The sequence below is a fragment of the Terrapene carolina genome, unplaced genomic scaffold (genome assembly GCF_002925995.2).
Source record: "Terrapene carolina triunguis isolate 2854851 unplaced genomic scaffold, T_m_triunguis-2.0 Scaffold35098, whole genome shotgun sequence".
Classification (NCBI taxonomy): domain Eukaryota; kingdom Metazoa; phylum Chordata; order Testudines; family Emydidae; genus Terrapene; species Terrapene triunguis.
The window spans coordinates 9,631,784-9,655,310 of NW_020699449.1; the positions used below are offsets into that span (position 1 = coordinate 9,631,784).

General features: G+C 43.1%; 1 protein-coding gene across 1 annotated transcript in view; it reads right to left on the reverse strand.

Annotated features, from left to right (window-relative positions):
- Positions 1-23,527, reverse strand: part of ECPAS (Ecm29 proteasome adaptor and scaffold) — an 86,430-nt gene that overhangs the window by 53,350 nt on the left and 9,553 nt on the right. Inside the window, exons 2-11 of the mRNA XM_024215177.2 lie at positions 16,610-16,740; positions 11,782-11,898; positions 8,777-8,895; positions 7,364-7,513; positions 3,728-3,899; positions 2,992-3,131; positions 1,337-1,418; positions 815-934; positions 545-630; positions 182-260 (exon numbers count right to left, since the gene is read on the reverse strand). Coding sequence (XP_024070945.2) covers positions 182-260; positions 545-630; positions 815-934; positions 1,337-1,418; positions 2,992-3,131; positions 3,728-3,899; positions 7,364-7,513; positions 8,777-8,895; positions 11,782-11,898; positions 16,610-16,740 — 1,196 coding nt within the window. The remainder of the gene's footprint in view (positions 1-181; positions 261-544; positions 631-814; positions 935-1,336; positions 1,419-2,991; positions 3,132-3,727; positions 3,900-7,363; positions 7,514-8,776; positions 8,896-11,781; positions 11,899-16,609; positions 16,741-23,527) is intronic.

Below are 23,527 nucleotides of genomic sequence, written 5' to 3' on the forward strand. Positions count from 1 at the left end.
GAGCGGCAGCAGTCAACTCACCGCAGTGAAGACACCACGGTAAGTCGATCTAAGTATGTTGACTTCAGCTACATTATTCACATAGCTGATGTTGCGCAACTTAGATTGATTCCTCCCCCCTAGCGTAGACCAGGGCTAAATAAATAAATGTGACTCTACAACAAAGAACCTTTCAACTCACCTCTTTGTATTCATTAATCAGTTTCGTAAGCCCATTTAAAAGCATTGGGCCTAGTGGCTTTATTTTACTTTCTGGACAACTGGAATTTAAAAGAAAACGTGTTAAGATATATTCTTTGCACCTCCTACAGTCCGATACCAAAAACCGATTGCTTTCTATAACTGCCATCATCATCATCTCTGTTCTGCCAGTATTACAGCTTAACATACAAAAAGATATACAATATTTTTAAAAAACCCATGTGCAATAGAATTAAATATTCTTTGTCTTCAGCACAACTGCATATTTACCATACAAAGCTGTCTCTGTAAATCGCTTGAAATAGTTTTGCATCTATTACCATAAACCATCTAAGGTGCTTACCTTGTACAAATATGATGTACAAACTGCAGGGACAGAGTTCTCAGTTTCGTGTTTGTATTTGCACCAAAGAGTCCATCATATACCACCTGGTGGGAAGCATGAGAAGATCGGATACAGTGACTGGTTTAATTTTCGAATATTATTTGCATTCCCTTCCTTCCCTAGCTATCACATGCAATAGTTAAGTTTCAACCCTTTCCTAGGCACTGGAGGAATGATACAATTATAGTAGATATGTTATGAATAGCTGCTGTGGAGTGAAGGTGTTACCTGAATGTTAGCTGGGAATGTTTCTGCAGCTTGTCTGGAACGCAGAAGATGAGGAACAATCTTTAATTTAACCCGGGTGCTGACTGGATCTCGTTTCAGTTCTGGCTTCAGAACAACTCCCTGTCAGGAACAAGATGGAAGATATTTCTTTGGCTGTGGCTACTACTACTTGATTGTTAATAATTCATGAAAGTGTGTATTTTTTTCAAAAAAGAAAAAAAAATATTTATTCAACTGCCAAGTCAGCAGAGAGAGCCAGGAGAGAGAGAGAGAGAGAGAGAGACACACACACACACACACACACACACACCTATCCCTTACAATTATGCCATTACTTTATATCCTGTCTCCTCACCTTTGAAACATAGAGCCCCAGAAAATAACTGCAACTGCTCGGCAAAAACAAAGATCAAAGGAAGTGACAAACTAAAAATGGATGCTTTGTCCAGCAAATAAACCACGGCAAATAAAATAAGATCCTCATGAATAAAGCAGGAACACAGCTCTGGAAGCAAGTCTTACCTCTTTAGTTTTCAGTGGTATATCCCCGAGGTACACTTTGTACATTTTGTTGACGATAGTAGGATTATTCCAGTCAATTAAGCTAAAGAATTGTTAAAGGAACAAGTTAAAATTATGCCTTAATTATTTACAAATATATTTTACAGCACTGTGTAATGTTTTGAAGGGAAAAAAACTAAATCTAATTAGCTTCAAGTGCAGTCTAATTTCACCCTCAGCCCACCTACAATCTGCAGTCATGAGGTAAAGAATTACAAGCAAGTCCTCACACCCAGGTACTCCACAGATGGATTTTTGCTTCCCAAATAAGCAATGAAAAAACCCCCCAGTAGCTCCCTTCTCTTCCTTTCCCACGAAGTGCGGGGGATGTGAATTTAGTGCTGGGGGGGCAGCCCAAGTGACTGCCCTAGAAAACAAAGACTTCTGCTTATCCACAAAACTGGTCTGGCATGGGCAGTAAGGACCACAAGTTTCTTACCATTGCGCCTTGACTCTGACCTGGCTGGGACACTCCTACATGGGAGAAGATACTTCACGCTCCAGGCCCATTCATCCTGGGCCTCGCCGATGAGACTGTCAACCAGGAGGGCAATCACTATGGTGGTTTTAGCAATAGGGACCCTTGTAAGCTGGGAAATGGATTTAGTCCAAACCCGTTTAACACAGGCCAACAAACAGCCAGCTGATCAGAACAACTTTGTCACTATAGACCTGAGCTGGGCTTGAATCACTGACCTAGGACCTTTCACCCCAGTGTCCTATGTTGTCCTTTGAACAGTGGCGTCCACAACCAAATGAGCCAAAAAAATAACTGGGGGGGGTGGGTAATCAAGGAGAAGGGCACACACATTTTTGCCTATAACAACTGAGCCCTAAACATGGGGTTAACATATGGCACATCTAGCAGCTGCATACATAATATAAGAGGTGTTTAAACAAATGTGTTTTATGCCGAGGCAGTTCTTAGGGCTCACAATACCACCGTAAGGGGAGTGAATAACCAGGTTCTAAAGAATGGAGTCATTTTCTCAACCAAATTATTCCAATGAATTAAAATAATCTCTCTGGCCATGACTGAGGTGCACTGGAGAAGGCGTCACGTGACTTGCTTATGCTGTACTTGGCTCAAACCAATACTATTTAGCCCCACACTATCAGCAGTACAGAATTCACCCACACATTCAAAAGGCTGACCAATCCAGCTCCAATAATAAGGAAGTCAGTTTGTGTATGCTCCAACCACAAGCTGCATGAACACCAGGTTGCCTCCTGTGTGAACGGAGCAGCCTCTGCTTAGCAAGTGACTCAGCAAATAGCCGTAGCAACTACATCTGCCGGCCTGAGGTAAAAAACACAGATTTTCCTCCAGGAGGAGCATTATTTCCAGCCAGCATTGGCTGGGGCGGAGACAGTCATCATGGAAGATGACGGGTTAACAGAAACCTTGCTGCTGCTGTTGTGGAAGAGGACAACTCAGGGCAATGCTGAAGTGATTAACCAGCGGGATAAATGTCCATTGCCAGAAAGTGGTGTGGCTTTCCCATTTGATAAACTTGCTGTCCCCTCTCAGCCTGTACCCTTTCAGGATCACTACATCAATTGCAATTATTATTATTAGAAATGCCAGTGCCCAATTCTTAAACAGAAGCCATTACCTTTGTTTGCTTTTCAGTTCCAGGTCTGCCGCAGTGGCTACACTGTGTCGTGTGTCGCTGGAGGCTATTACCAGGTGTATGACGGCTTCAAGCTCTGGTACCTGCTCAGCTTCAATGAACTTTACTATTCCCAGTTTACACTGCTCCGCAACGCAGAAGAGAAAGTAAAAATTACTGACCAGCCGACGTGCTACATTCATGTCAAGGTTTAGCAGACCGAAATCTGGGCCTTTTGTAATCCTAGAGAGAAACTCTCACGCTTTCCATCTCCTCAGCATGCCCTCAGCTGAGAAGCTAAGCTTTCTAGGTGGCAAAGAGTTATGTGAAACCTCCGCTGCAAATGAACTGAGAGAAGAGTTCAGAAACTCGATTACATCTAAGAGAAAGACACAGGCGAGAACAGAGCTCAGCTGGGCATTTACTAGCAAGTTCTGAAAATATGTTTTAAAGTTAGAAGGATAGTGGCAGCCTTAGACCTCTGTCTCACTCTCACCATTTGTAGGTGCTTTAATGCATGAAGTGCAGGTTTCAAAAGAATGTGCACATAGACTACAGACACCTAGTCAGGCACCGTGTGCTTTACACACAAGCTGGGCAAGCCATTTTTTGGAGTGAATTCTACATGTACTTCCACACCAACGTGCATTCCTTGCATGTTGCAGCCATTGTACCCACCAAGTCGTTTTACTGAAGTTCCCGTTTCATACACCTGCATAGCCCACGTGATTTGCATTACCTGTTCCAGCTGTTCAGGTGTCCATGGGCTATCTCCAATTACCCGCTTGGCTGCGTAAAAGCTCATCCCTGGAGGAGGTTGAGGGATCCCCGAACTTCCAGCACTACTGGATGCAGAAGAGCCCTGTGCCGATGGCACGTTTTGGCGACTCTGGGATTCATTCAGTACGTATCTGGAAGGAAAAAAGGAACACTTGAGTGGACTTATTAAACTACCCTATGAACTGAAGTCAATTCCTCATTACAAGCACCTAAAGAGATCAAAATAAATATCACTCCTCCCTCCCCCTTAAATATTATTTTTTGACCATATTGTGACAGGGTCGGTCACAGAGACCCCCTTGGGATTGTCACCTGATGTGCTGAAACTACCTCTGAGCCCGTCTTCCCTTCCAGCTGGGACTTCAGAGTAATACTTCATATTTCTAGCTTCAGATACAAGAATGATACATTCACACAAATAGGATGAACACACTCAGTAGATTATAAGCTCTGTAATGATACCTTACAGGAGACCTTTTGCATGAAGCATATTCCAGTTACATCATATTCACACTTATAAACATATTTCCATAAAACATATGGAGTGCAACATCTCATATATACATAAGACAGACTATTTAAACACACAGCAGAGCCTTGCCAAGTTGCATTAGTGACAGGGAGAGCAACTGCAAGTTACAGGTTAGCCTGTAAGCGAACACAACAGTGCATCACAAAATGTAGTTTGTTAATTGAGCGAGTAGTTCAGATGATTCTTCCCAGCATAACAGTCGGTCTGCTATCGTAAATGCTGCAAAAGGAACAAAGGCCCAGTAACTCCAGGCTTCCCAATAACGCTCTGCTAGTAAATGTTTGTTGAGAGAGGAGAGGGATAGCAGGGTTTTTTGGTGACCATTAGCAGGTTAGTGATCGGTGAATTAAGACTTAATGAGGTTCTGCAGTGTTAGAATGCAACACCCAGTAAATACAGTATTTGATAAACTCTTATACAAGTACTAACTGGAGCCTGTATGAGGGGGGTTGGACTAGATGACCTCCGGAGGTCTCTTCCAACCCTAATCTTCTATGATCCCCTCAATCTCACAGAGGAGGCTGGGATGCATGAAAACACATAGAAGGCATAAAGCAGGCCTCCTTCTGCTCAGGGGGCAACCCCGAGATGTGAAGAGAGGGGAGAGCTGTGGTAAAAAACAAAAAAACAAACACCCCTTGGAAACAGCCCATCTCTGCAGTGTTGATAGATGAGACAGGCAACAGAATTCAAATTCTCAGGCACTCAGAGGTTGGGGGCTCCGGCCCTGGTCTTCATAGGGTACATCAACACTGGAACTTTTTATTTTTTTTATTTTTGGAGATATCCCATCTCCTAGAACTGGAAGGGACCTTGAAAGGTCATCGAGTCCAGCCCCCTGTCTTCACTAGCAGGACCAAGTACTGATTTTGCCCCAGATCCCTAAGTGGCCCCCTCAAGGATTGAACTCAAAATCCTGGGTTTAGCAGGCCAATGCTCAAACCACTGAGCTATCCCTCCCCCCAACCCTGAAGGTTTCGTTTCCAGCATAGTAGGGATATTGACGCTAGCTCAGGTAAATGTTCCTGCACTAGCCCGGATGGAGCTCATATGCTAACAATAGTAGCGTAGCTGGCCACCGAGTACAAACACACCTAGGACCAAAGGTACTTACTCGTGTGGCTAGCCCATCCCACCGCCTGCACTGTCACGGCTGTACTGCTATTTGCATCATGCTAGCTCCATCAGTTAAACACGTACGTCTACCTGCCCTGGAAGTTACACCTCCAGCTCCAGTGTTCACGTATTCTCCGAAAGTAACCAACCAAGTCTTTCTGCGAGCACCCACACGCACTCCTAGGGGCCAGGGTAACAGCCACTCCCCCTGTGTGCTGGGGAGCCAGCTAAACCAGTCAGAACATGAGAACTGTGGCACAGAGACCAAGGTGAACAATTTGCTATTGCTCTGAACAACCAGAATCTGCTGTGGCAGAAAACAGAGGCAGAAAACGATCAAAGCAGTGCAGGCGACTGCTCATCCCAACTCTAGAGAATGATCTTTGACGGACAGAGTTTAAACAACTGTGTGATTTGGGCCTTTAAGCCCTTTTTTAAAATCTTACTGCAAGCTGGAGCCTCCAAGAAACGTTTAGCACTAAAATTTAAGGAGACAAAACAATCAAGCAACTATGCAGTAGGCTACTGGGAACAGAGACCTGGTCATTCACTCCAAGATTCAGTTCCAGCAGAAGTTCAGATCAGAACATAGTAAAGGAAACAGCTTGTAACAAAATATCACCTATAGAACAGGAATACAAATCCTTCTACTGCCTGATCAATAGCCATAGCCTTATACTGGGATATTCCTTCCCCCTCCAGGCTGCACACTAAATACAACAGAACGTAATAAGGGTCTATTTAGACAGCACTCATTCCTGATAGATTTATCAGCATAACGGCTTCAGTACACGTGGACCAAATCCGACCTGTGAAGCATAATCACAGAGCAAGTTCCACCGAGCAATTTTATGCCAAGAAGGGTAAATCAAAGTTAAAACAGGCTATGCATAGTTTCCACACAGAGGCCAAGATTTTCAAAGATGGCCAGTGATTCTGGATGCCCAAATTGAGATACCCTCTCAGCACTTTCCAAAAAATCAGGCCTCTTAAAGATGTCTCAAGTTGGGCACCCAAAATCACGGGTCACTTTTGAAAATCTTGGCCAGAGCTTTTGAAAATCCCACCCAAAGTGCACCAGGAGCACTAGTCTCGCTGTAATATAAAAGGGTGTGTCCTCCTATCTGACTCAGGTGCATTAGAACATCCCAGCTGTCACCTGCAGTCAAGTGACAATCAAGGAGGGTGGGGAGGGAGGAGTCCTGCTTTTAAAATAATTTCCAATGTCCTTCCAAGTGAACTCTTCCGGAACAATATAAATGAGTGGCAAACACAGAGTCAAAGGGAAGTGGCTTTTGAAAAGTACTGATTAAATATGCAAAAGAGCAAGATCAGTAAAACCAAACTGCACAGTAAATAATGAGTGTACACAAACTTGCTCTGGGAGCCAATGCACACACCCACTCCAGCTGTTAATCAGATTACAACATCTCTAATGAGCAGAAAGTCGTAACATAAATCTCGTCGCTGCGGGGCCGATCCTGTGAGATATGAGCCCTCATTGCCCATTGCTATCTAGTGCAGTTGGGAGTGCTCAGAACCGTGGATGGTCGGGCCCCAACAGACCAAGCCTAGAAATGGGGAGGTGCAGGGGAGAGATGATGAAGCAGTTTGGTTTTTATTTTATTGTAAAATCATGATTATTTAAAACCAGTTTACCTCTCTAAGGGCTTGATCCTACTCCCAATGGAAGTCAATGAGAGATTTGTAAAACAGATTCAATAAAGCACTTAAACCCTCTGCTGAATAGGGATGGGATTACTCACAAACTTAAAATAAGGTGCCTGTTTAAGTACTTTGCTGAATCAGGGCGTCATCAACTTTATTGGGAACAGGAGGTAAAGGAGCACACTTTAAAAAAAGTCTCTTTTGTGCACACTTCCGATCATCCATCATACAAGATACTCCAAGCGTTACAGGGTTTTGCTGCCGCTCGCCCTCACTTACCCATAAGGCATAAGGAGCACATCCAACATAAACTCCAAGAGCAGCTGTACAGTCTTTGGTTTTTCGGCAAGATTAAATGGAGAAGCTGCTTTCGATGGTTCAACAGGATATTTCATGTGAAAAAGGGTTGGTATTAGAAGATGCATTAGGCTGAAAAACAATTACATTTACTGCAACTATTTACAAAAACACCTTTTGATTCTTAGCATTAAACAGACAAACTGTACAGCAGAGATTTAGGTGGGGAGAGGGGGAAGTCAACCGATTCCTATTCTGGTAGCTTTCATTTGATACCCAACATGTCTAACAATGGGAGGCAGGAAGCAAATTGGGGGGTTGGGTTTAAAAAAAACAAAACAAAAAAAATACAAACCCACAAGCAAGGATAAGAATTAATTATCTATGTCCACATTTTTAAGAACATTACTACGTTGTACTTATGTGAATTCATTTAAACACACACAATCTAGCTTCAGAAACTGCAACCAAAGAGAGACTCACAGAGAACATCTCCTGTTCAAAACCTGGGCTCTGATCCTGCACAGGGCTGAGCGCCCTCAAAGTCCCATTGAAGTTAACTGGAGTAGAGGGAGATGAGCACCTCATGGGATCAGACCCAGAGTTATGAAGCATACCTACACCAGGTCTATTTGCTGTACATGTACAGCCAGGTTTCCAAAAGGCCTCAGCACCCAACAGTTCCCACTTACACGCCGATGTTGAAATCCTGGCTGTAGTCAACCGGAACTTTGCCATTGATTTCAACAAGGCCAAGATTTTACCCCCTGATTCTCGTTGATAATTAAACCGCTTTTTAGCACTCTGGTAGCATAAAGGCACTTTCAAGTAAGTGAAGAAGATGTCATTTATACTCATTTTAGGGCCCCTGTACACTGCCAGAAGTGCTTGGCACACAGCAGCTCCTATACCTGGCCTGTAATAGTCAGTATCTTATCTATTACGATACATTTCCAAACGTGACACGAGTTTGGATGCCTCAATTTTGGGGTGCCCAACGTGACGCACTTTAAAAAGGCCCAACTCTCAGAGGGCCAGTGCTCTGCACTCTCTGAAGGTCAGGTTTCTTTAAGGTGTCTCAAGTTGGGCACCCCAAATCATCAGCTGCTTTTGAAAGTTTAGACAGATCTGTCCTATAGTACCACCTAGAGACCCCATCCCCCATCAAATTGATGCCCTATTGTGCTGGGCATTATATAGATTCAACATATGAGACAATCCCTGCCCTGAGGCGTCCTCCATGCTAACTAATGGTCAGGAAGCAAAGCTGGATTTCTGACTATATTATCCATCGTGCAAGTCTTTCTAGGTAATCAAATGATCACCAAGAAAAAGTGCATTTCATTTTATTCTAACGATATAGGCTTCTTTCATTCCAAGTGCAGATAATCATACCTGTCTTGCTGTGGTTGTGGTTTCCCTTCCATTGCAGTGAGGAGAGTAGGCGCCAATTCACATTGTTTTTCCACAGGCAAACGAGGGTAACCCATCTTAACATAAATTATAGTAAAATTCTGCCAGGGTAAAAAAAATATATATGTAATATCAATGCAAAAGAAAAATGGATTTTGTTAAACTAGCCCCATATGGTACATTTCTGACATTGTTGTATATAATAACTGAGGGTCTGAAAGACCAAGCAATTATTTCCAGGGCTAACGATGATTAACCGACAGTTTTCTACTGGCAGGTTCAGCACCTATTCAGCTCTTATCACTGCTGACTTCAATGGGAGGTTTCCTGAGTAAGGCACTGTGACGGAGTCTACTCCCCATGCTGGCCCTGAGAGAGTAAATTAGGCCTAATTAACCCAAAGGTGGCACCTGGAGGAGCAGCCAGGGAGCAGAGATTGATTAATCAGACATGAAGCTCAGCTGGACAGGAACAGAAGGGTCCTATATAAAGCCAGGTAGCTGGCAACAGAAGGGGGCTGCAGGGAAGTAGGTGGCAGATACTCCCTGGGAGGAGGGAGGTGCATTCAGGACTATAGAGGGTAGTCCACGGTCACTCCCTGGGAGGAGGGAGTTGGGAGGCTGGTAAACCGGGGGGCAGGAAGGTAGGAGAAGGCTCAGGGGAAGAGCAGCAAGGAATAGGGGACCAGACCTTGGTTGCTGAAGAGAAGGCCCCTGGGCTGGAACCCAAAGTATAAGGCGGGCCCGGGTTCCCCTACCAGCCACTGGGGACACGGCATACTAGGCAGAGGACACAGAGGATTATTTGTTCCAGGACAGACTGTGTTACACCCCACAGAAGGGGAACCATGTAGTGACCCAGCCAGAGGGCCGAGTCACAAAGCCGAGGCTGCAGTTCCTGGGTCCGCAGGATGAGAGGACGACAGGAGAGACAGCATCAGAGGATGGCGTAATGCCTGGCCAGAGCTAATCTCCAGAGCAACCAAGGGGAGGCGCCACCTGCGGTGAGTGCACCCCAGGACAGACACTTACGAGAAATCCTCCTGGTCAAAGGCTGCAAATAAAATTAAAAATACAGAGCTGTGGGATAGGACAGCACAAGAGGTTGATAACAGGAGAGGAACCCCTTGCACTGCTAAAGTGCTGGTTCAAATCCAGCTCAGGTTTGTAGTGATGTAGAATAGTTACCTGCTGGCTGTTCAATGACCTGGTTAAAACAATTGTGTTAGGGTGCAGGAGTCAATCCAATTCCCAGTGCACAAGTGCCCATATTACTAGAACTACCACTAGAGTTGGCAGTCTTGTCAAGCTCAACCAAGCGGCTAAAGACTAAATACCCCCAGAGAGATGACTACTCTCTAGTGTGTAGAGGTAGTCGTTCAAAGTCAAAGCTTAGTCAGAATGGCTGGATAATGTTGGATCAGTACATTTGATCTGTGGATAAATAAGGACTCTGTTTGCGTGAACAGGAATTTTGAGCCCTGGATGAAGATTCATTGAGCCAAGTACTTTTTTTAAGACAAAGTGTAGCTGCAAATTAAGTCCAGGTGTCTGATAAGTATAACAAAGCCTTCAAATTCTTATCAACAATTCTCTAACCATGTTACTCCAGCTGGATTAAGTTAAGCATGGACCTACTAAATTACTATCATCTTCTGAAATGGTTACAGCTCTTCTCCAATTTGCACGCACACATGACCTTGACTGGTTTATCTGATTAATAATTTTTTAAAAGATCAAACCATTGTGAGAAGTTAGCAAGAGACCATTCTGAGGTGACCTCTGTGGTATTTAATTCAAATGTTCAGTAATGAAATAGAAGCAGTGATTCACAATGGAAAGGATTCACAATGTTCTTAGCACCGTTAAGCCGACCAACACAATGCAGAGGTGAGCTGGGCTATGTTTCTTTGTAGTCACGGTATTTATTAAAACATCACAAAACTGACTACACTGTAAGAAACAACATACATCACTTCAGTATAGGATTGTCAGCAGATTTTTGCCATAGACAACAACAATGGCACACAAAGCTGCTTTTCAAGTTTACCGTCACACAAGATGTTTTTCTCAGTGTTCTACAGAATATGAACCGCTTGTAAATCCTTGGCCTCGTCCAAGGTAAAGCTCATGTACAATTTCTCCCATTGTTAGCTCTTGCTTTTGGACAATCAGCTGCTTCCAGGGCTCCAGTGGAAGTGAATGCTACTTAATGACAGTTTAACAGTCTAAACATTTCCATCTCCGCTCCCAAGGATGTTATTTTCCGTTAAGAACATGCATGGCTTAGCAGCAGAGCAATGAGAGGGAAGACAGGTCTTTTCCAATGTTCTGCAGTCTTTCCCATGAAATCAGTATCAGTATTTGTAATACACACACTACAGTTCAGCTAAGAATGGTCTTCACTAGTTTCACAAAGTGGTTAGTAGTTTTAGGTCTTTTTTTTTTTTTAAGACTAAATGAATCTGATAAAGTTTCCCTTCTGAAAAATGGGGATATTATTCCCCGTCTCCTGCTTTGTCTCATCTATCAAGGCCCTGATCCTGAAAATACTTACACATACTACTCATGTGCATAAAGACAAGCACATGTTTATATATTTGCAGGATCGTGGCCCTAAATTGTAACCTCTTCAGGGCAGAGATTCACTCAGTAGGTGCTGGTTCTGCACCTGGCACAATGGAGCCTCTAGGTGCGACTAATACAAACAACAAATCTGTCAATTTCAAGTACTCATGAAAGTTGGAGAATAATTGAAGTGGTCTCACAAAAAGTTGTCAGCAATTTAGTGGTTTCATAAAACTACTAGTTTCACCCATGCTAGTGGCATATAGTTGTTTATTTTAAGTCACTTTAAAGCATCTCTCGTATCACAATAATATGTTTCTGAAGGGAACTGGCAGAGTTAAGTACCACGAGGAGCCTCTAAAAAATAGAAAGCTCACCTTTGTACAAATCAGGTAATATTCTTGGAAGAACAGTACTTACGGTGACAAAGGAAACTGCAGCGGGATCTTGGTATTGGACTAGTAAAGTCTCTACTGGAAGTTGAATTTTTGGACGACTTTTGATGCGTTTATTCAAGTGAACTAGGAGCTCCATGACCTGGGAGGGAGAAAAAACGATTAACCTCAGAGCTTTGGGTTCAATATGTTCCCAATACAATATGATCCATTAAACACAGAACAGGCCAAAGAGTTCTGCATGACTTAGTTTCCAACTCTTTGACAAGATGGCTGCCATCATTTATCATATTATCCATTAGCTCGCATGAAATGCGTTGGTGGTCTCCAGACACTTTCTAATGGACTCTCATCCACATCACAAAACCATCCACCACAAGTGGTGCCCTCGTTAGCAGGATTGGAAGATATGTCAAGGAAGGAATGATTATGGAGAGTTAACTTGTCTCTCTATATATAGTTGGCGGCTGTATCTCAAGATGGAGGAATGCTGGCAGAGTGATGTGGGGAAGGTTGCAATGTGCCATCAGTGCTGTACCCTGTGGACAGAGGAGGATTCTAGTACTGAAAATCTAGCACTTGCCAAACCAGTTTGAGAAAAGAAAAAGGATTCACATTAAATGAGACAGTAATTAAATTGAGCTAGAACATTTGTATACAGGGACATCCCTAGAAGGGTGCGGGGCCTGGGGCGGAAGTGATGGATTCGTCTCTTCTAGGACCAACTGCGCCAGCCAATCGCACCGGCTCACGGGGCCCCCAAAGCACGGGGCCCGGAGCAGTCGCCCTGATTCGCCCTACCCAAGGGACAGCTCTGTTTGTATACCACCTTCTCCCCTCCCAAGTGCCTCATCTGGGCCAGCATGGTCAAAGACTCCAGACTGCACACGGTCAACTCTGTTCCTGAAGCACCTGGGCATGATCTACCCAATACACACTATCAGCCTTCCTGGTGTCTAGCTGAGACTGGGCTTTGGATGAGAGTTAGCTAGCTGAAGCGCAGCATGGAGAACACAGAGTCAGTGTTGGCAGGCTAGGGGAAAATGACTGGAGGAAATAGCAGAGCTGACCTTTACTATCTCAGCCGGGAGAGCCTGCACATCTTGTGTTACCCAAGTTAGCAACTTGGATAACTTGTTCAAATCTCTGCTACTTCTGGAGCCGCAGATAGCAGCAGTGGCCAGGAGTGCTTTTTCTCTCATCTAGACTGGCATGAAAGTTGCAACCCTTTTCTTTTTGATGTAGCGCTCACCCTGGTTACCTGCACCTTCGTTACCACCGGAGGGGATTACTGCAACGTGCCGCTTTTGGGGCTACTCCTGAAGACATAATGGATGTTTCTGCTGGTGAAGAAAGCAGTTGTTTGCCTGTATGCTTTCTGTGAGAAATACTAATACACCTCTGCTCTAGAGACTGCACTGGCTACCTGAGGAACCCCAAAGATCCACAGACGTCAGCTGGAGCTGAGGACAATTAGCACTTCAGTTTATTTATAGGTGCAATTCAAACTGATTTTGATCTAACTTAGCCTCTCGTTGTATGGGCTTGTAGGGAATATAATCTAGTTCCCTCTCCAAGCTCACGGAGAGAAGGATCCAGCACAGTGCAAGAGGTAGCATAAAAAGCTTTCATAGACAGTTGAGCAATAACATGGAACTGGGGTGTTATGAGAGTCTGTAAACCGCTACCTGGTAAGCTAACCCAGCAAAGACAACACATGTAGCAAACCTTAAAGCAGTTAATTGTGGGTATTTCACCTGTAACCACATATTATTGCTATTATACAGAGTGGGGGAGGGAATTACACCCAAAACACATTATGCAGGAGAACAAAGCATAACAGATTGTAATCACAGCAAGAGAACTTCCATATACAATGACAGTTTGGGGCACCTGGTTAAACCATTCAGGATGGCAGTTGAGAAAGAAGCTGGTTCGAATCAGATGTGTCTGGGTTCAACTGAGGAGGTATTAGATTTTCTAAGTTAGTTAAGAAGGTATATGAGGGTTTCAAGGTAAGCGGTCGGCCTCAACCTCTCACTCAGTCTACATGTCTATGACCCATCCTAGAGACACCTGGCACTGTGCTAGCAGTCAAAGAATTCAGGATGAGAGCAAGGGAAATGAAGTAACATGCTAGTTGGAAGAAATCAAAGGGAGGGGAGGGAAGCCTGAGGAGGAAAAGTACTGATGGTCAGAGAACCCCTACGTATGGTGGAAAAACTGGTTGGAACTGAAGAAACTACTCCTGCTCTTCTAAAACTACGTTAAGACCAACAATGACATTTAGGGCTAGTCTACACTTGAAAGTTTTACCAGTATAACCAGGAGGTGGGATTATTTTTTGCTAACACTGTTATGCCGGTAAAAGCCCCAATGTAGATGCAATTATCCCAGTATAAAGCATGCCTTACACTGCTAGAGCTTATTTAAACTCCCAAATCAGAGCAAGCTATACCGCAAAAGCACTTTTATATCCTATAACTATGTCTACGCTGCAGGGGTTTTGCCACTTAGATTATGCCAGCATCTTTCCATTTCTGATTTCATTCATCTGGCTTATTGGCCTTTGTTTTCTCAGACCACAATTCAGCAAGCGCTTAGGCAAGTGCTTAAAGTTAAGCTTGTGCTTAGCTCCCTTTGACTTCAAATGTGTTTAAGTGCTTCGCTGAATAGGGATGGGTCTAAAGAGGGAGGCCAACGTTCTTTGCTGAATCAGAGCCAACGTTAGCACAGACCATTCGGTATATTTTGAAAAGTTGTTGGTGTCTGAAAACATGCCATATTTCTCAGTCTCTTGTGGTAGTTTAGAAGTGAGACTAAAGTGAGCCCGCAGATTGAAAAGCAAGGCTTTGAGGTAAATAATGTATCAAAAGCAGAGCTTGCGTTGAACAGGTTTCTCTGCACAAATGCATAGTGCAGATTAGATCTTTGCTGAGGTTTACGAGCGGTCAGTTAGGTTTTTAATCACCTTTGATTGGCTGCTAAACACTTAATTTAGAATAATTTTCCTGTATATTTGTTTAAGATTAGAACCGTAAACATAATTAAAAACCAACAACAGAACAATCTGTAAATCGGGATTTAAAATAATTTTCAAAACAAAAATACTGGAAGAGTCAATTCCTCCCCCACCCCATTTTGTCAAGAACAACATTCAGGATTCTGTATTTCCCTGCCGAGAGTGGACCTTACAAACATTTGGGAGCACAGGAAAATGATCGGTTATGTTCATGATATCTTTTGCATGGAAAATATCAAACTTTGGTCTAGACAGGAAAGTAAAGTGAGTAATATTTTTTGGTTTACAATTTAATGTTCAGCCCACACCGAATCAAAAATATTCATGTGTCATTTTAAAAGGTTTCTTCCTTAAATTACATAAGATTTTTAATTTTTAAAAATTGCAGTCTTTGGCCTTTTCCTACGCATAACCATTCAGATGAATCGGGTTCACAAATTCCAACTTGAAAGAAGAAAACACATCACCTACCCAGACATTAAGGAACTTCACCAGCTAGCCGGATGCTCTCTCTCACAACAGTCCTTCAGCACGTTGACAACAATACGCATCTAGTGCCAGATTTTCAAGTGTTCGGCACCCACAATTGGGACCAGTTTTTGGTGCTTAAATGGGAGCTGAGCTCTTTTGAAAATCTGGCCCCGACTGTAGGTGTTGAGCTTTTTAGAAAACTTTGGCCATAGTGGGACAATAGTTTCCCCACTTGCACAAGATGGATAACATTGGGGTGGAGAGGGGGGGTTGGCAGATTCCAAAAAAAACCTGAATCTCCGTGGTAGCCCATCTCTCAGTTGCTATTCCCAGATTTCTAGTGCACCCTGTAACAGATATGGCAGTTTCCTGCAATATCTTTGGGAGATATTGAATTAAGTTTAAGTACTTTTGGAGTCCATTGTCTTAAATGCAAAGGTTATGTATTAGTGAGGGCCTTGATGATCAAAGGACTATAATGCACAATGTGGCAGATCAGAATGAACTTTTGGGACAACACGTGAAGTGGATTTCCCAGGAAATATCTAGGAGGGAGATGAATGCAAATTCCTCACCCACAATTATGCAAAAACCCAGCCTTTGCCCTGAAGGGGGGTGATTCTCCCCCCAAGATCAAAGGCCCAAACCATATAAAGGAGTGACTTTATACAGACACTTGGGGGAGCCTATTCTGAGCTACCAGCTGTTAGGAACTTGTAACCACAGAAGAATCCCTTGGTGGGGTTTGAAGGACTGACTCCTATCAGAGCCCCTGCTGGAGTTGGGGATGATTTCCAATAAGCTTATTAGCATGGGTGCAGCTTCTTTTGCTTTTAATGTTTTCTCTGTATTGCTTTCATCTGAAGAACAAACGTGCTTTCTTAGAAAGGGCTGTGTGATATCACTGAGGGCAATTACACTGTGTATAGCCTCCAAGGAGAAAGCAAAGTGCAGGTGCAGGCCATTAAGACCATCTGACTTACACTGTGAGTTCCCCAGTAAGGCAGGGAGTTGCGCAATCTGGAAAAAACCCAGTCAGGAGGGGAGAGACGTGGGTCTCCGCCCACAAGGTGACAGCTGAGGAGCTGGGAGCCTATGAGTGGGTGCCCTTGCTGGACCACCAAGGGGGAAATACAGGTGCAGTTGCCCTGAACTGACACACAACCAGTTAAGTGAATGATAGCAATGACTATTGCAAGTATCCTGGTCTGACAGCAAACAGGAGTGACTCTATACATCACATTAACATTACACAGAATATTTTCTCTTACGGAAAGCAGCCAGTAACACCAAATCATCGATACATCATGGATGTCTACATCTCCAGTGACTGGAAATCTTACAATAACTGCACCCTTACCTTTTTACGCACTCCTTCCTGCGTGCTGGACAGTTTGAGCAGGACAGGGGGTAGGAATTTGGATATAATATTCTGTAACTGCTCATCTGTTTCTGCATGGCCAAGACGTAAGAATACACGTTCAAGTTGATCTGTAGTATAAAAAAAATAAAGTTAATTTGGAGTTAGAAAGCCAAACAGCAGACAAATCTTTTCCTACTTATGGGTTTGTAACACAGCAGCTGGGATGAAAGTATGGTAAGGATTGAGCATCTTCAATCAAAGCTCTCAACAAAGCATGATCTTCTATTCTTAAAACTGCATGCAAACTTTCCGTTGCTGAAAGATGCTGGATTGATGGCCTTCAATCCTCGATTATTCACAGATCGGGTTCAGCAGTGCAAACTTCCACACACTGCCCCACTTATGGGCCTCAGCCCTAATCTAGAATACCGACAGGCGGAGACAGTACTTCAGCCTCCGTACCTAGTAATCCTTTGGCCTCACTGCTCTGACCGCCAACCAACGTGTCAATTGTGGTGGTCGTTTTTGAGATACAGACATCTGTCTGCTGGACGCTGGACTAAGACCATAACAAAGGCCACCAGACAGCCACTGAATGGCAATAACTTTTGGTCTATTATTACTTATATTGCTGTAGAGCCTAAGAACCCCTGTCTGGACCAGGACCCCCTGGTGCTGTACACTGCACAAACAGATGGTCCCTGCACCAAGAGCTTACAATGTAACGAGGGATGGATTTGATCCAGCAACCTAGAGAGGAAAGGTTCTATGCTCGGATACCAATCCACTGAGCCACCATTAGAAAAACATTTATGAAGCTGAACAAACTATCTGGATTTGCTATTATTTGTTAACCCAATTTTCAAGCGAGACTGTCATCATCAATAGGAATTAAACGTGGGTGCCAGAAAAGTAATGATATTTTGACATAACTTAAAATGCAAAAGACTTTGAAGGTCCTATCACCCACATGAATGTGTTGGAGTGTTCTGACAATCTCATTTCTCTATCCCTCTCACCGCCTCTCAGGACCACCCAACCCAGGAAGGAGTATAAAACAACAGTATGAATGTCAGTAAGGACATAGGAGTCACAAATGATACAAAATCAGGAGGGGAGGAAGAGATAAAAAACATGCATTTGTTCCTGTATGAACTAGGAAAGGATCCTCTTAGGAACACTGTCAAGACCAAAATCCTCTGTCGGCAACTCAAGCAATTGGCTTGAAGACCAACTGTCTTTAGACTAATAAATGGGAAAGTCGCTGTTTTAAGCACGAGGATCTAGCTGATCTGATGGCTAAACTAGAAGAAAAGCAGACTGCCACATGGGTAGCAAGACACCGAAGCAGCACTTTCACAGCTTGGGATGGGGGCAGGATGGTTCTGATACACAAGGGCAGGAGTGTTCCCGTCTCTTCTCTGCATCTTCACTATGCACACCTGATCTACAACGGATTGCTAACAGGGTCAATGCAATTGGGAGATTACAGGCAAAAAGGCAGCCTACAACAAGGGGAAGCTAAAACCCTTACAGATCCAACATGGACTGCCCCACAATGGTTTGCTCTTAACTTAAATGGAGGGGAAATGCCCTTTGCCCTGTCCCTAATCTGTGATGCTTGCAGGACAAAAGTATGTTGTTGGGGGCTCCAGGATGCTCCGATACAAGAGAAGGAAAATCCCTTGTTAGATGATCCATACCACGCATTAAAGGATGTGACAGAGTGTACTACCTGGAGACCCAGGTAGAGTCAAGAGTCAGTCCTCTATCAGCTCAACAGAGTTATGGTCCACATGCAGTTGGTCTTGACAATCTATCAAGCCCTACTGCTACATATCAGAGGAAGCAGCAGCAAAGAGGGGCCAGTCTAATGCAGTCAAGTAAGGAGGAAGCAGTGCTCTTCTGCTTGAAGCACCCGAAAGGAGAGAATGTTTGTTTGAACTTTAGTTATACCCTACAAAAGAGAGGAGGATTTGATGGGTTGAGGGATGGGCTGCTCAGACTTGGGGGAGGGAGAGGCCCTCCTGTCACAAAGGTTTAACCCTGTATTCCTTGGGAACCCAAAGCTCCCCCGGAAGTCAATGAGTTTTGGATGGATACACAAGGGATGGAGGGAATCAGTCCCTCAACGGGCAACACGGAGGTTTAAGTACCAATACTGTACCTGCAAATTTGAAGTGACTTTTGAACACTCACTATGCAGATAGGAAGGCCTTTGGAAATGCTTCTCTATTGTCTCTAACTTTCCCCATCCCTTTGTTAAAGCCCTTACAGAGCTTGTCTACGCTTACAGCGCTGCAGCAGTGCCACTGTGCCACTTTAGCACTTAGCGAAGATGCCGATGGGAGACGCTCTCCTGTCGGCAGAGGTACTCCACCACCCCTGAGCGACGTAGTTATACCGACTAAGGTGGTCGTATAGACCTCTTAGCCACAGTATCATCTCTCTGCAGGCAGCAGACCAAGCGCATGCACGTCCCTCCCAACATTTTGTTTCCGGTTGAACTAAACAGGGTAAGCAGTTGAAAAGACAAATGACTATAAGATTTTAATGCCAGCTGAATTACAAGTCAAAATTCAGCAGTTCCTCCAATACAAATTGTACTTGTCAGTGAATCTCTGGTCTTATGGGGATTTTTCTTGCTTTCTCATGCTATCAGCTGCCTCAGGGAATCAAGATACATTCCTCCCACCTAATTTTAAAAAAAGCTTCTCTCATGTCCTGCCTTTCTCTGTCATATTTCATTTCCCTAAAGTATCTGCCTTCTGAGAATTCTCCGATGCTTCATGAATTGAGCAGCCTGGGGTAATAAGAGCCTGATCCTGAGAGTCAGTGGGCACACGCAACTCTGACTGCGTTCTGTAACCTTAACAAAGCCAACAACAATACTTGCAGTGTCTGTGCTCACCACTGGCTGCAGTGCACCCAAACTCCACATCTGGGAGGCCTTCCCAATGTCATGTTCCTTGTGGTAGAGAATAAACAGGACTTGATTGCAGTGAATGCAAAGAAGATAAGTTTATTTATTATAACCTTCAGCTAAAGATATATAATTTTCAAAAGCAGAGATATAGAGTAGAAGCCACAGGAAATATAGGAATTCTGTGAAGCAGCAGTCAAGCAAAACGTATGTTAAAAGGGAAGGGTCAACTAACAAAAAGTATACTGCTTTTCCAATGTTTTCCTCTGCTATTGTTATACGTAGCACCCAAGACTACTATGATAAGATGAAAGAGAGTGGAGAAAGAACAATTTCCTCTCTGCCCAATGTATTTACTTTGTGTGTTTGACATGTACATTATTTTCACAGGTTTCCTCTGTATGGTCAGTTAAGTTCCAGTCTCGCAAATGCGGACTCGTGTGCTTAACTTTAAACCTGGAGTAATCCCACTGATTGCAATGGAACTATTCACATGCTTGAAGTTAAGCACATGGGTGTTTGCAGGATCATGGACTAAATCAGTTTCCTCTGTTGTTGGTGTGGGCTTGTCACATGGCAACAGGGAAGAGGAAAAACGTTTTAATAAAAACAAGAAAATGTGACTGTAAACCCACAAACCCTGACAGCTGTATCACCTGAAACCACTTTTAATGATCTAAATTGACCACTTCTCAAGTTGTTTGCTGCATTGGTGTAGCCGTGTTGGTCCCAGGGTATTAGAGAGACACGGTGGTGAAGTAATATCTTTTGTTGGACCAACTGTTGTTGTTGAATGAGATGCGCTTTCGAGCTACACAGAGCTCTGAAGCAGCAGTTCTGTGTAATTTGAAAGCTTCTCTCTCACCAACAGCAGTTGGTCCAATAAAAGATATTACGTACCCATCTTGTCTCTGTCATTTCTCAAACTGACAGTGTACTTTAGAGGAGAGCATCCCCAAAGAACCAAATAAAAGAACACATTTGGCTCCATCTGGTCCAACTGAGATGGCATCAGACTGGGACTCAGGAGACCTTAGATCTGTTCCCAGCTATGACTGACCTGATTGTGTTATGTCTGGCAAGTCATCTCACCTCTCGGCACCTTTGTCTCCCTTCATATCCTTTATCTGTCATCTATTTACTCTGTAATCTCTTTGGAGTACAATTTTTCTCTCACTATGTATTTGTCCAGCACCCAGCCCAATGGAGTCCTGATCTCAGTAGGGGCCTCTCGGTGCTACTAGAATACAAATGATTAACAACTCTCTGACTTGCTTTCCTGGCTACCAAATTCCAAAGAAAGGTCATCAGTACGGCTGTCAATTAATCACAGTTAACTCAAAAAAATTAATCACAATTGAAAAAATTAATCGCAGTTTCAATCGCACTGTTAAACAATAGAATACCAATTGAAATTTATTAAATATTTTGGATGTTTTTCTACATTTTCATATATATTGTATTCTGTGTTGTAACTGAAATCAAAGCGTATATTATTTTTTATTACAAATATTTGCACTGTAAAAATGATAAACAAAAGATGCTGGTGGCATCTGATAATGAAAATGAATATGCGTCAGTCCGCACTGCTTTGGATTGTTATCGAGCAGAACCCGTCATCAGCATGTCCCATGGAATGGTGGCTGAAGCATGAAGGGACATATGAATCTTTAGCGCATCTGGCACGTAAATATCTTGCGACGCTGGCGACAACAGTGCCATGAGAATGTCTGTTCTCACTTTCAGGTGACATTGTAAACAAGAAGCAGGCAGCATTATCTCCTGCAAATGTAAACAAACTTGTTTGTCTGAGCAATTGGCTGAACAAGAAGTAGGACTGAGTGGACTTGCAGGTTCTAAAATTTTACATTATTTTATTTTTGAATGCAGGTTTTTTTGTACATAATTCTACATTTGTCAGTTCAACTTTCACGATAAAGAGATTGCACTACAGTACTTGTATTAGGTGAACTGAAAAATACTATTTCTTTTGTTTTTTTATAGTGCAAATACTTGTAATCAAAAATAAAAATAAAGTGAGCACTGTACACTTCGTATTCTGTGTTACAAAAGGAGCACTTAAAGACGATAAAGTCATGAATTCTTTGCCTCAGTCTTCACGGCTGAGGATGTTAGGGTGATTCCCAAACCTGAGCCGTCCTTTGTAGAGGACAAATCTGAGGAATTGTCACAGATTGAAGGGTCATTAGAGGAGATTTTGGAATTAATTGATAAACTTAAAAGTAACAAGTCACCAGGACCAGATGGCATTCACCCAAGAGTTCTGAAAGAACTCAAATGTGAAATTGTGGAATTAACAACTACGGTTTGTAACCTGTCCTTTAAATCAGCTTCTGTACCCAATGTCTGGAAGATAGCTAATGTAACGCCAATATTTAAAAAGGGCTCTAGAGGTGATCCTGGCATTTACAGACCGGTAAGTGTAACGTCAGTACCAGGCAAATTAGTTGAAACAATAGTAAAGAATAAAATTGTCAGAAGAACATAAATTGTTGGGCAAAAGTCAACATGGTTTCATGTCTTACTAATCTATTAGAGTTCTTTGAATGGGTCAACAAACATGTGGACAAGGGGGATCCAGTGGACATACCGTACCTAGATTTCCAGAAAGCCTTTGACAAGGTCCCTCACCAAAGGCTCTTACGTAAATTAAGTTGTCATGGGATAAGGGAAGATCCTTTCATGGATTGAGAACTGGTTAAAAGACAGGGAACAAAGGGAAGGAATAAATGGTAAATTTTCAGAATGGAGAGGGGTAACTAGTGGTGTTCCCCAAGGGTCAGTCCTAGGACCAATCCTATTCAACTTATTCATAAATGATCTGGAGAAAGGGATAAACAGTGAGGTGGCAAAGTTTACAGACGATACTAAACTGCTCAAGATAGTTAAGACCAAAGCAGACTGTGAAGAACTTCAAAAAGATCTCACCAAACTAAGTGATTGGGCAACAAAATGGCAAATGAAATTTAATGTGGATAAATGTAAAGTAATGCACATTGGAAAAAATAAACCCAACTATACATACAATATGACGGGGGCTAATTTTGCTACAATTAGTCAGGAAAGATCTTGGAGTCATCATGGATAGTTCTCTGAAGACGTCCACGCAGTGTGCAGCGGCAGTCAAAAAAGCAAAGAGGATGTTAGGAATCATTAAGAAGGGGATAGAGAATAAGATGGAGAATATCTTATTGCCCTTATATAAATCCATGGTACGCCCACATAGAATCATAGACTTTAAGGTCAGAAGGGACCATTATGATCATCTAGTCTGACCTCCTGCACAACGCAGGCCACAGAATCTCACCCACCCACTCCTGTATCAAACCTATATCTGAGCCATTGAGATCCTCAAATTATGGTTTAAAGACTTCAGAGTGCAGAGAATCTTCCAGCAAGTGACCCGTGACCCGTGCCCCACACTGCAGATAGGCGAAAAACGCCCAGGACCTCTGCCAATCTGGCCTGGAGGAAAATTCCTTCCCGACCACAAATATGGCGATCAGCTAAACCCTGAGTATGTGGGTAAGACTCACCAATCAGACACCCAGGAAAGAATTCTCTGTAGTATCTCAGATCCCACCCCATCTAGTATTCCATCACAGGCCATTGGGCATATTTACTGATAATAGTCAATCCCATTATACCATCCCCTCCATAAATTTATCAAGCTTAGTCTTGAAGCCAGATATGTCTTTTGACCCCACTACTCCCCTTGGAAGGCTGTTCCAGAACTTCACTCCTCTGATGGTTAGAAACCTTTGGCCATCAGGAAGTTTAGACTTGAAATTAGACAGTTTATATCCATTTGTTCTTGTGTCCAAATTGGTACTGAACTTAAATAATTCCTCTCCCTTCCTGGTATTTATTCCTTTGATATATTTATAGAGAGCAATCATATCTCCCCTCAGCCTTCTTTTAGTTAGGCTAAACAAGATAAGCTCTTTGAGTCTCCTTTCATAAGACAGGTT